Source organism: Pseudochaenichthys georgianus, chromosome 23 (genome assembly GCF_902827115.2).
Source record: "Pseudochaenichthys georgianus chromosome 23, fPseGeo1.2, whole genome shotgun sequence".
Taxonomy (NCBI): Eukaryota; Metazoa; Chordata; class Actinopteri; order Perciformes; family Channichthyidae; genus Pseudochaenichthys; species Pseudochaenichthys georgianus.
The window spans coordinates 17734697-17748133 of NC_047525.1; the positions used below are offsets into that span (position 1 = coordinate 17734697).

General features: G+C 41.3%; 1 protein-coding gene across 4 annotated transcripts in view; it reads right to left on the bottom strand.

The window, feature by feature from the left end:
- Window positions 1-13437, bottom strand: part of LOC117439262 (DENN domain-containing protein 5B-like) — a 61980-nt gene that overhangs the window by 21917 nt on the left and 26626 nt on the right. For 2 of the 4 annotated variants that reach the window (XM_034075117.2, XM_034075114.2), the window contains exons 2-4: window positions 11511-11570; window positions 6181-6290; window positions 3032-3713 (exon numbers count right to left, since the gene is read on the bottom strand). In XM_034075117.2, coding sequence (XP_033931008.1) covers window positions 3032-3713; window positions 6181-6290; window positions 11511-11570 — 852 coding nt within the window. The remainder of the gene's footprint in view (window positions 1-3031; window positions 3714-6180; window positions 6291-11510; window positions 11571-13437) is intronic. The other 2 variants (XM_034075118.2, XM_034075115.2) reach the window with 1 other exon arrangement.

Consider the following 13437-nt stretch of genomic DNA (forward strand, 5'->3'; position numbering starts at 1 on the left):
GTCCTCCTGATTACTCACAAAGCCCTCAACAATCAGACCCCCCCTACCTCACAGACCTGCTGCACCACCACGCCCCTTCCCGCTGCCTCCGCTCATCAGAAGCCAACCTCCTATCCATCCCCACCCGCACCAATCACCGGACCTGGGGGGACAGAGCCTTCTCCGTCGCTGCCCCCTCCCTCTGGAACTCACTCCCCCAACCCATCAGAGACGGCACTGACCTCACCACCTTCAAAAAAACTCACCTCTTCAATCTGGCTTTTAATGTGTGATTGTTTTTGTATTATTTGACTTTAACTTTAACTATATATTTATTTGTTGTTCCTTCCTTTTCTTTTCCCTTCACTATATCTGTAAAGCGTCTTTGAGCACCTGTAAAAGCGCTAACAAATTAAATCTATTATTATTATTATATCTAAAATCAGAATACTTAATTTATCCAGAGGAAAACCATGTTTTCGGACAGTTGCTGGATTTAAAATAAAAAGATACATAATATAAATATGAGATATTAAAGTAAAAATTTAATAAAATAGAATAAAATATTTAATAGAATTTAAGAATCAATGTAAAAATATCTAGATTGTATTGCAAATGCAATAAAAACTGATATACTACACGTCTTTAATTTCCCAGTAATGACTCATATTTGTGATGTACTTCTTTGTTGGTGTCTGTCTACATTAGTATTTATTCTCTAAATCCCTCTTTAAAAAAAGAAATGGTATCTTATTTACACCCATATTTCTCTAACTGGTTTATCTATGAACCATTATACACCAAAGGAAATTCCCGGTTGGCAAAACAACGGATTCTTATCACTCCTCTCTACACGGATTACCATATAAAGACATTCCTGCAGGCCCCCCCACCCCCCACTGTGCACCATGATAGGCGGAGACACTCGTCTGTCACTTTCCATCCCGAGCCTCCATCCCTCATGGTGTCATTTGTTGTTGATTGATAATGAGGAGCGTGGGAACATATGGCGGAGCAGCATCTCATTATGCAGGGACCCTCCTCTCTCTCTCCCCTGAAGTGAACCCCTCCATCACCTGCCTCCATCCTAATGACGCTCTGTGCAGGTATTCTTCACCTCAGTACGGAGAAACAAGGGCTCATTAGGAAAGACGTGTCGCATAGTCAGAGCATCCGCTGAATAGCAATGGGGATTCCTGATAAAAAAATGATAAACACTTTAATCAAAAAGGCATGAATGCAGTCTGGTTTTAATCAATTCCCTCCAGGGGTGACTGCCTTTGACGCCGACAGTGATGAATAAAACACTGAGACCCAATTTCCATCAAGCGGCGATGGAGAGGAGCAGCAGGCGTGGATGTTTTCTTGGTCAATTGAGACGGCTTCACTTAACATTTCTAACAATTAAAAATGCGCTTATCCAGACCTACAGCCTGGTTTGGACACTTTATGGGCAGAAGAAACATTTATATTAAAGAAAGAATTATACATTTCTGTCTTTTTATGCCTTTAATACTAACTTGAATTTTTATTAAAATTAATTAGTCAATTATTTTTAATATTTTATTGTAATGTAGAGACAAGGCTTTTAGTGACAATCATGTATTGCCTTACAATTATATGTAAAAAAAGTAAAAATGTGATATTTGGCCTCAAATCATCTGAGGCCTGGCGCCCCCCCTGCGATCTTTGGCGCCCCCCAGGTTGGGAACCACTGCTCTAGAGTATGCGTTCATTGCAGTTACTGATTTTTAAAAGTTAAAAAAGCACAGATCGGCATCATAACTCCAGCTCTGTACGCAATCATCTTTCTGCTTTCTTTCTTCTAACAATGAAAGCAAATAGAAATCACACATCTCTATCAAATAACATATAGCTGCCCCTTTGTCACGCTGCATGTTTACTTGCAGTACAGTGCAGAGCTATACAGTCGACAGATCAGATTACAATGTCTAATCCTTAACCCATTGTATCATTACAAGCTGTATGTACAGAGACACAAAGGCCCAGGGCTCGATTAGGTAGAGGAGACGGAAAACATGCATAGTAAGTAGAAGAAAGAGAAAATGGTTTGAGAGCTTTGAGTTAATCCTCTCAGATGCGAAAAAGTCTAACCCGCAATTATTAATAAGATGATAAGGGATTTAAAAACTCAGGTTATGAAGGAGTCAAACCAATACCTGCATGAGAGCATCGGCAACTACCACAATATCAATATTGACTGAACACAGATTTTAAAAAAATGGGTCAAATCTTGGCTTTTCATGCAGCAGTCATTTCGTTCTGCACCACAGTAGTTACATGATGCATCCGGCTCAGAAGACAATAAACAGAAAGTGTTACAGAGTGTGCCCCCGCCTGGATGAGTGAAAGTGAGAAAGAGTAGGACGGAGGAATGTAGAACTAAAGGTGATCTCAGGTCAGGGAGCAGTGCAAAGTAGCTGCTCTCAGTGTGAGATCCTACAGCAGTGCCTCGCTGTGAATAATGGATGAGGGGAACCCTAGAAGGAGGAACATCTGATCACAGTGCATCTCAGATACCCTCATGTGTATTTTAAGATAGTTTGAGATGCATTTCTCAATTTGACTTCGCCTCCAAGCAATCAAGTTTAACTAAACAATCTTTAGGGGTTTTTGCTGCCTCAGCCTGCCTCTACATTTCAACAAAACCTATACACTGAGAATTCAAAATAGTCAACGACCCCTACTCGCAGATTGAATGCACTGCAAATTGTGCAAAAGGAATGACTTACGAAAACTAAAACAACATATTCTCTTATATAGTCTTCATCATAAGGTTGTGTACTAACTGTGTTTCTAGCAGATGCTTTTGGGTCTTAAAGTTAGTGGTCTAAAAAACCTATATAACACACTACAGGACAGCTAAGTAGCGTTCCCTTTAAGAGCAAGTAAATAGAAATGAAGATTCAATATTCAGTGTCATTGCTATTTTTGAAATAGCATACCGCAAAAACATACAAGCGTGTGTACAGATAAGTTTGACAATGCTGAGTACTTGTATAATTTCCTATGAACCTGACAGCGTCCTTACCGTGTGAGTAGAGCAGGATCTGCATCTCCAGCAGCGTGCAGGTGAACACCTGGACCAGGTTCTCCACTCCCAGCAGACTGAAGGCCTCGGCCAGGGGGAAGTCTGCCAGCTGCAGCTCCCCGAGCCCCGGCCTCTGGCACACGATGGGCTCGTACACGCCGTGGAACTTGAGCGAGCGTCCCGGGGCGGGCAGCGGCACCTCGTACAGGATGTTGTGGACGTAGCTCTCCAGCGGCAGCGGGGGGGCGGTGGCGGCCGTGACGGCCCTGTGCATCTGGGACAGGAAGCGGCGGCAGGCGTGCATGAAGGGCATGGGCGTGATCAGACACAGGGCCTTGGAGACGTACAGGGTGTCCCGCGATGAGTCGTAGCTCCCCGCCCTGCGAGACGATGAAGACGTGGGGGAGTCGGCCTCGTCCAAACTGCTGGCCAGGGAGTCCATGCTGGAGGAGGAGGAGGAGGAGGAGGAGGAAGGGGTGTTGGCGGAGGTGCTCTCTGCATTGTGCATTTGGGTGAGGGTCTGCATGGCGGAGCAGATCTGTGGGCTCGTCACCTCCTCGTAGAAGGTGTGGACGAAGCCGTAGGTCCGAGAGCCGTCCTCCCTCGTGATGATGAAGGAGTGGAACTGAGGCGTCCGCTGGTCCGCCTGCGTCCTGAACGAGAGGCCTTTAGGCATACACAGCTGCAGGGAGAGGGGGGGGGGGGCACAAATGAATCACCATTTCCACAAAAACTTGTTTGGTAAAAATCTTATCCTAAACGATCGTAAATATTATTGTTTAATTTTCAGTGATACTGTGACAAAAAGCTAAATTCCCGCTTATACCATGAATCATATCGCAATTGCAATGCCAGTCAATACATGTTTATTGTTTTTTCTAAATCATGCGGCCCTAATTATAATACCTAAACCATCGTTTCAAAGTACAAATGATAATGTGTGTTATGCGTTCACAGAAACACTCCAAATCCACATAATATAAGAAACACACAGTCAGCACATCCTGCAATACATCTGAATTATTAGCCCGATTATGTTTATTTGGCTGCTGAGAGCCAGCCAGGAGCCGACTGCACACGGAGCCAGCACACACACATGTAAATGTGTTCATGCTGACTGCTCTGCCACCACATACATATTTATGAGCATTCACAAACATTTATATTCATACGCACCATTACTGATGTAAACATTTGGAACATTCCACCCAGTTCTTCCTCATTTATGAACATTCTGTCTGAACAGGCAGCAAATGAAACAAACACACACACAGGCCGGGTGATGTGATTGGATCATGAGTCATGTGTCTCGCTGATCAGTACTGACAGATCCTCTCGCCCCCATTCACAGTCTGTGTCGAACATAAGTCTTTAAAACAACCGCGTTTTTTTGTTGTGTTTGTGGAAAACAATAACATTGCATACGGTTCCCTTCTGAGCCCCGCCGAGCCGAGGGAGGTTAACAGAGCGGTGAGAAACATGCTCTGAATCTCTAACAACGTGGCGAAAGGAATTTAGCTTTGTTGTAATGTATCGACTCGCCGCCTAATCAGGGGCACGTTCAGAATCGCTCAGCAACATCAGTGAGAAGAAACAACCAGGCTTCAGGAGAAACAAATATAAATCTGACCTCCATCACAAAATGACTGTTGTTGTTGCTTGCGTGAAAAAGGACCGTAGGAGCAGAAGACAGTGAGAAAGGTTGATTGTGTCCAGTGCAGCTTTATCAAACATGTATCTGTTGGTAGAGGTTTAACTGGAGCTCTCCGGGAGGACATTTGGCCCAACTGAACAGGGGGAAAGCAAGAGAAGATGATCCTGTGAAGTGATTGTGTTTTCATGTCTGATCCATCACTGTGCCGTGGGGGGAGATGGGAAGTGTGTGTGTTTGTGGGGATGCTAGATAGGCTTCCTAAAGTCTTAGTATTCAAGGCAAAAGATTGTAATTAGTATAAATGATTATGAAGCAGCCAGCAGTGTTTACAATCAGTCTCCATTAATTATTCTTCAGGTAGAGACGAGACCCAATTAGGGCGCGCACACACACACACACACACACACACACACACACACACACACACACACACACACACACACACACACACACACACACACACACACACACACACACACACACACACACACACACACACACACACACACACACACACACACACACACACACACACACACACACACACACACACACACACACACACACACACACACACACACACACACACACACACACACACACACACACACACACACACACACACACACACACACACACACACACACACGCGCCATTTGCAACTGTTTTATCTAATCAGAGGAATTGTTGGAATCTGCTACAGAGGCGAAAAAACATGTGTGAATGGAAGGCCTTGAAAATGGTTCACAGTCAAAAAATGGCTTGAAAAACAACCCCAAGAACACGTGTGTCTTTGTGTGGCTGTGGGTGTTGGGGTTTGAAAGCAATCATCACAGCATCTTTACCTCCCATCCTCCTCCATCTCTCACCTCACAGAAGGTGAAGGAGGAGGAGATGGGATCTAGAGAGGAGAGGATGATGGGATGAGAGGAATAAGAGGGGGAAATGAGGGGCTGTGTTGGTCACAAGACATGGAAAGAGAGAAGGATGCAGAATGTCTCTCAGCCTCCATCCTCAACAGCTCGCAATCATCCCGGTGTCGGGTTTCGGCCCCGCAGTGCTGCATGATGGGCCCTCAACCATGGCAACGAAAGGCGAGAACCCAGGCTGAATTATTCAGCGATGCTGACGCCAGGGCCGGTGGAAAAATATGCGGTGACCACGAGAGAGAGGGAAACACAAAGCCCCTGCTTTGGTTTTTCCTTGACAAGGTCACCCACTGTACTGACAGTTTAGCACCTGCAGCAGGGCGCCATCAACGGTCACACTTTTACAAAATGAATTCAAGGACTTCTCAAGGTCTGGATTTGTGAGAAATTGTTGACATTTCTGTATTCGTATGTATTTTTGTAACCATGTACCTAAATCAAAACTACATTACATATGGAATAATGACATTTAAACCCTGTCCAAACCTCACATCCACTGAGTCGAAATATGAAAAGCTGCAATGTCCTTTGTTTCCCCCCCCAAAAAAATGGTACGATCCACCTACCATGTTGACAGCATCCTGATCGAAGGGGTTCCACTCCAGGTTCTCCGGGTAGCGCGCCAACACTTTGGACTTGAAGGTTCTCTTCAGAGGACTCTGCTCAAAGTTCTCACCTGGACGAGAGAAGATAGAAACAAAGACAATGATGTGGCAGAAACACAAAAGGTCAGCATTATCTCTAGATCACCAGCCTCCAATGTAAGACAATATTTAATATCTTCATAGGAAGCTTTAAATATCCATTTGTCAAACTTTCCCATGTTAACTAGGGCTGCTCAAGTAATCGTATTTTAAATCGCAATTACGATTATGGCTTGCAACAATTACGAAAACAATTTTTTTATTATTATTTATTTTGTTCAAATTATTATTTTTGTTTTTTCAGTTGAATTATACTTAAAGTTCAGGCTGTTAAAAACATACTGTTCACATTTTTCTTCTCCAATAAATTGATGTTTTCAAAGTAAATTGATAATCGTTTTTAATAATCGTTGTATCAATTATTGACCCAAATAATCGAGATTATGATTTTTGCCATAATCGAGCAGCCCTAATGTTAACCCAGTGTCTATGAATGTTGACATTGTGACTATTTGATGTGTAGTGTTGCTGTTTCTAATTGAATGTTTCTGGTGGGTTCAGAGAAAGGGGAGGATGAGCTCATGTTCAGTTTATGTCACTGACAGCCTCTGACTGCATGCCTGAGATTCCTCTCTGTCAGCAGCTGGACTGCTCTACAATCATATTTTTTCCAAAAGTGTTGTTTCCTAATGCCAATACAACAGGGCGTATACACATAATATTTTATCTATGTCTACTTTTCTGAGCTTTCCAATCGCAATTATAGACATCAAACCAGGAATGTTATGTGTAACAGGTGTTAATGTTGCGCCCATATCTATAAGCACATATAATACATATATATTGATAAGGACAGCAATCTTTATTGTTCCTTTCCACCTTGACAAAAGCATGGCACACCAATTCCGTTCATTTTTTTCTTACCTTTCACAATAAAGCACATCATAGTATTTTACATGTTTCTATGTGTTAAATACTCAACGTTCATATTTGGTTCTGTATTGCCTAGCCGTGTATATCGGAGCTTCCTAGTCTTAATTAGTAGATATAAATACACTGCATAGTATACAGAGAAAGACAGTTGCCCGAGTACAGAGAGACAAACTGTGTCTAATGCAAGAAAGCCAAACAGCTGTTCAGGACACAACAGCTGTTCACCAGAACTGCTTACATTATATCATATCCATCATAAATGTATTCTAGTACGAATGGCTCTATCACAGTCCCTCTTTCCTCCAATGCTTTCAGTTTATACACCACAGTCGCACTTTTGGTCCTTTAGAGTGAGAATAGAAACGTAATGTGCCGATGGGCATATTTTAAAATCCTCCTAAACCGCAGCATCAGCAAAATGCTTTATAAGAAAAATGGAAACACAAGGGGAAGCACACACGCACAACCGGTGAGGGAATTGAGGTTTATACAATGTTATTGCATCGTGGCAGTAAGAACATCACTAGTTCTGGAAAAAGGAGCAAAAAAAAAAAAGGTTAATTTAAAGTCTTTTATGTTGGATTTCCATTTGAATCATTTCTACCTTTTAATTTACAGCGCTCACCTTTCTCATTTGGTACTTATTTGAGGGAAAATTGACATTTCTGGAGGTGTTCCATAATAATAATTTACAGAATTATCCTAAGTGACGAGCATATCATGTTTTTTTTATTTATTATTGACCCCCCTTTGTGTAAGCTTCATGCAGATTTGGAAAAGTAGCGCAACGACAAAATGCTTGACCAAGAAACATTGCGCGTTTAGATATGCTAAGATTATAAACTACTGACTGAGTCTGCAAATTACTCTGAAATACAGTTTAGAAGTTTCAAAGTATTTCAACTCTTACCTAGTTACTGCTGACCTTTAAGACACGCAACCAATCATATCGCAGCTATGCTAAGTGGGGCAAGCTAACAGGGGACGTAACCATAGAAAAGAAACTTAGCTAGTACTGATGTCTGGCTAAATGCAAAGCTCTGTGCCCAACCTCACGGTGAGCAAATCGCATACCATGTGAATGCAGCATAACATTAACACATTCAATATGATTCGTTGGGTATCCATGGCGGAAATGATCTTTTTCGCTAGTCTCTCTGACCATCAACTATCGACCATTAATAAGCTAGAAAAGCAATTCCGATTCAATTCAACAATGTATTCCTCCCCAGTGGGACAATTAAAAAGATCATAAAGACTCTCGCTCAGGGGAACTGCAACAGAGTAAAAAATGAAACTTTTTTGCTGATGAAGTGCTGATGGGGCTCCGATACTGGGGTCAGATCTGCAGCTCTGTAATGACTCTGTGGGATAATACATCTCACCGATAACCCACGCACCATTTCATTTCCTTTCAGTGACCAGCTCTCCGTCCCGATACAAGGTGGAGAGAGACCTACATTGATTGTAGATAAGTGAATGGGCTCTGAGTCACAGCTCCAGTGTATGGACTGTAGATTGTTTGGGCCTTTTTTTTTTTTTAGATTAAAATGAGGTCAGAAGGTTGCTGGAGACGATAACGGAGGAGCGGTTAACAGATTGTTTGGAGCGTTTATTTATTGATCATTGCAGCGTGACCAATCACCAGATCAATATGGGTTTTGTGTGAGGATACAGCTAACACAATGACTCACTACAATAACAGGAAATACTCAAATAGTAGTCAGTGTCTTGAGCTCACCTGAGCAGACCTATAATGGACAACGGATTACGTTTTTATACATTATTTGTTGTGTTTTTAAGTACATATGATTACATTCTAGTAAGACTTAATATTCCTTTGATGTCTATATTAATTCAGCACTTTCCGTTCAGCGCATCAGTTAAACTTCATATACTTAAGTTTCACATTTACCATGGATTATTCCACTTATTTTCTGTATTCATCTATTCATTGTTCTTTCTATAAAATGTTTGAAAAAAACAAAACATGCAAGTTATTTCCCCACAGCCACGTTTAAGAACAAATGCATGGGAGACAAATAAGAATAAATCCTGCTTAGGCCTGAAGTATAATCACTAAACTTCTCTGTGTGTACCCTTGAGGCCTTCATGTGTGGGGAAGGAAGAGAGAGAGAGAGAGAGAGAGAGAGAGAGAGAGAGAGAGAGAGAGAGAGAGAGAGAGAGAGAGAGAGAGAGAGGGAGGGTGAAAGGGTGAGAAGCAATGCCAGATGAATAATGAAAAGGGCGGTTGCCATTTAAGAAAGCTCCGAGAACAAAACAAAACAAATCATGCTTCAGATTCTCGGGTGGACTGTCTGCCACGAACAGATTCCCTCATCCTATATACTCATCCTGCCGTACGTGAAGAATGAGATGACATTTACAACACCTGATAGGATATGAATTTTTCCATGCATGTACAAAAAACAAATCAGTATTTGACTAGTTTGCCCCAGGAGGTCTTAGTATTACTTAAGGCCCCTGGAGGTCTTCCTTACCACGACAAACAGAAGGTGAGAGGAAAAATATTGCGAGGCTTTCTTTGTTTAAAGCCCTCCGTTCTCTACTTTGAGTGAATCTCCAAACTCCAGTATGCAAACAAGTGCATATACAAATAATAACATGAAGGCAGACAAACTGGACGACTACTTTCCTCAGGGTTTAAATGAGGAGAAGGAAGAAGACAGGAGGGACTGATTTGGATAACAAGCTCATAAAAAGTTGACCCAAATACTGTGCAATGAAGACAGGAAATGAGAAAGAGGATGGGTGTAGTCCAGGTGGAGTGATACACCACGATCTACATTCCATAGAGCTGATGTCAGCCTTACTCAAATATCAACTGCAGTGATTTCTCTTAAGGAAAATAAACAGGATATTTATTCAAAGCCTTGATAGCAGTTTCACTTTATCCACTTCTAAAAGTTTAAGACTAGAAAATATAAATAAAGTCAGGTTTAAAAGTTTGTATGTTAGGCACCATCATCTTTAGTAGAGCAAATAGTTAAATTAACACAATGCATTTCTGCATTTGATTTTTAAACTATGTGAAAACACTTGATCAAGTATGTTCTCCTCGACTCCATGTCGAAAGCGGCTTGTTGTTTATTGTTGTTTCTTTTTATAGAGAGGCCAATCTTATATTGCTATATGGTTCCGGTACCGACACAATTCAATCCCCAGGCATTTGCTATTGGCCACATACCAACCACTATAAATATGTAATGGTGCACAATGTCCTGCTATTTGTTTTGGGTCGGCTACAAGAAACTAGTTGGCTACGTTAGCGTCTTTAGCATGGATGTCGAGTGGCTGCTCCAGTCCTAAAACCTCATTGGTCAGGGATAATCTGACTCTACGGGCCTTAACCAATCGCTGAATTGTTTTAAAGTAATTTTTTAAAGCAATAATGCCACACCTTTAACAGTTTTAGAGCAAGCCTGTCGTTCCATCCCAGTTTTTCAGCTCTTACCGGACAGTGAGACTCACTCGCAGTGCTCTCAGCAGACCATGGCTCCCACGTTCACTTCAAGTAGGTATTCATAATTTAACCATGTCCGTATATTTATTTATGCTGATTTTCCTCTAGTCTGGGTTATTCATACCCTGCACAGTAACCATAGCAACCTCTCACCCCTTCTACTCTTGAACGTCGGACACAAAGCAAACCTGCGGTCTTCACTTTTATAACCTGCTGAAAAATCTGGTTTACCTTCAGGCCTAACAACAAACACTGTTTTTGAAAAAGGGGGATTTAAGTCCTTTTATTTTTAATATTTACCTTCCAGTAAGAAGGCATTATGTATTAGCCATTGTCACTTTGAAAATATTTACTTACTTTTGAACTCACATTTAGAAATCGACTTATTACTAGTAACAGTAATTGGTGGCGGCAGTAGCTCAGTAACCAGAGAGGATACATTCAAGTTGATATAGATTTATATGTATATTTTTAAAAATGCGATTAAACACCAACATCCTAATCACTAGCTGAGGTCAAGAAGTGTGAATGAGTTGCATATTACTAAACAGCATTAGTAACCAATGCCTTAGAAGTTGGGGCTGCTTAATGAGAATGGACACGGACAAGAATGGACTTAGTGTCATCTGAGAGAAAAAGAGGTTTTGAAATGTGAAGAACCTGAAACAGAGTCTGTGTCTGAAGAGATTTTAATCTATACTGGGACAAGGCTGATGTCATATAGGTCACATGTCTTAGGAGGGAGCAGCTGAGTGAGCGACAGCAGCACACAGGCATGCAGACAGAGTGAGGTGTAATGCTCTGTTATGGAGATGTGGAACAGTTGATGAGTTACCTGTGGCTGCAGCGTCTGGATCCCTGCCCTGGCGGTCTGCTTCGAGCCATTGGTACAAAGCTATGGACGAGCCACGTGCAGAAAAACATGGAGCAAAAAACAAAAACAAAGAGCGCAATGTCAAAACAAATGCACACAGAAAAGCAGATTAATAAATGCATGACAATGAGTAGAGCATGAACATGACACACTCATGATAACACGACACAAGACACAACACACATGGACTCAAGAGGAAGTATTAGCAATCTAAAAGGCAAAAGCATGTGTCACAAAATGCTGACACAAGAATATGTTATATACAAATGATAGGTTATCATCAGCCTAGGGTTTTCTACTTTTTTCTATAACTATTCCATTTTTAAGGACATAAAACATTTCAGAGGTGCAATGAAAAGGAGCTATGGGGAAAGTTTGAACTTGTCGTTAGTGGAAGGAAAACTCTTCGTCTGGTCTGGAGTTAAACCAAGCGACAAACATTTTTAGTAGCAGCAAACCACTGGGGTCATATTTAGATCGCAGTCAAATGTCCGATGGATTCCAATAAAATAAAGACCAGAAACAGTTTTATATATGCATGTCGATGTAACCGTATGGATGAGAGGAGGATGGGGTTAGGGTTAGGGTTGGGCATATGTACTTGCTCGTGTACTTGGAATAAATGATCTAACCCATTAGAAACCAATGCTATGCAGTCAAATATTGTTCATTTACAAAAAAATTCAATTATATAGATTTCCAAAAGTACAACATATGGGTGAAATGCATTGAAAATGATACAGGCCAAAAATGTTTACATTTCATTGAATTTTCTAGCCACAAAAAAGAAACATTAGAATATATTTAATATTTAAAGAGGCCCTTTTTTTCCAGGAAAAGTGCAAAATGCAGCCCCTTTAACAATGAATCCAACATTTCCAATAATGCAGCTACACAGTATATTATGTGTCATAATGCGGAGATAACCCTGATTACATCATTGTGACATTCCCAGGATTATTTTCTCATACTTGACAAAGCTCCTCCAGAGTCCAAAGAAATTATTAAACCGTTCTGAGGCGGTCATTATTAATGCCTGAAGCAACCTTACAACCATATTAAGTCAAAACAGGCTTACGTCGTCTACTGTAGATGTCTCGATTTACCAGAATACAGATGAACTAATCTATCTGTTGATGGAGGTTGTATGTGAGCATGCAGACAGCAGGATAATCCCTGTGAGAGAATCTCTGCTCTTGTGATGGCCGCAGATTAGAGGCCTCAATCAGCTCTCTTCGCACAGAGTTGGCTAGGAAACGCGCTGGCCTTTACACTTTTTGTTAGTCAGCTTTATCCAAAGTGTTTATATGACAGCTTTGAAAAAAGAACATTTCAAGGTCATCGTATTGACAACACATTTTTTATGCCGCTGGTGAATTCCTAAAATAGACTTGCACACAATGGCCATGTGTGTGTGTTTTGTTTTCTTTAACACACAACGACAGCACTCCATACGGCTTATCTTTATGACACACACGCCTGCCTTTCAGTATTGTGTAAGTGCAGGACATTTATTTAGTCTGCTATCTCTGCAGTTCTCTACCTACCAGCTCACTTACAGTCTGTACACATGGTCATGTACTACTGGTTGTTTTTACACACAGACACACTCATGGATCGCACACAAGAACAATAAAGCCGTTCTGAGTGATATAGATCAGATTTGGCATTCGATCAATAAGTAGCTTCTTTTGTATTGATGTGCATATTCTGCTGCTCAAAACACACCGGGTGTATTAATGTGATTATTGACCCTGCTCGAAGCACACCATCGATCAAACTGCATCTGATATTGCTGATATTATTCCAGTTTAGTCCTGGTAGTACTGTGTGTACATGGGAGTACATGTAGTTCAATATTAAAGTAAAATAACTTGAATGTATCTAC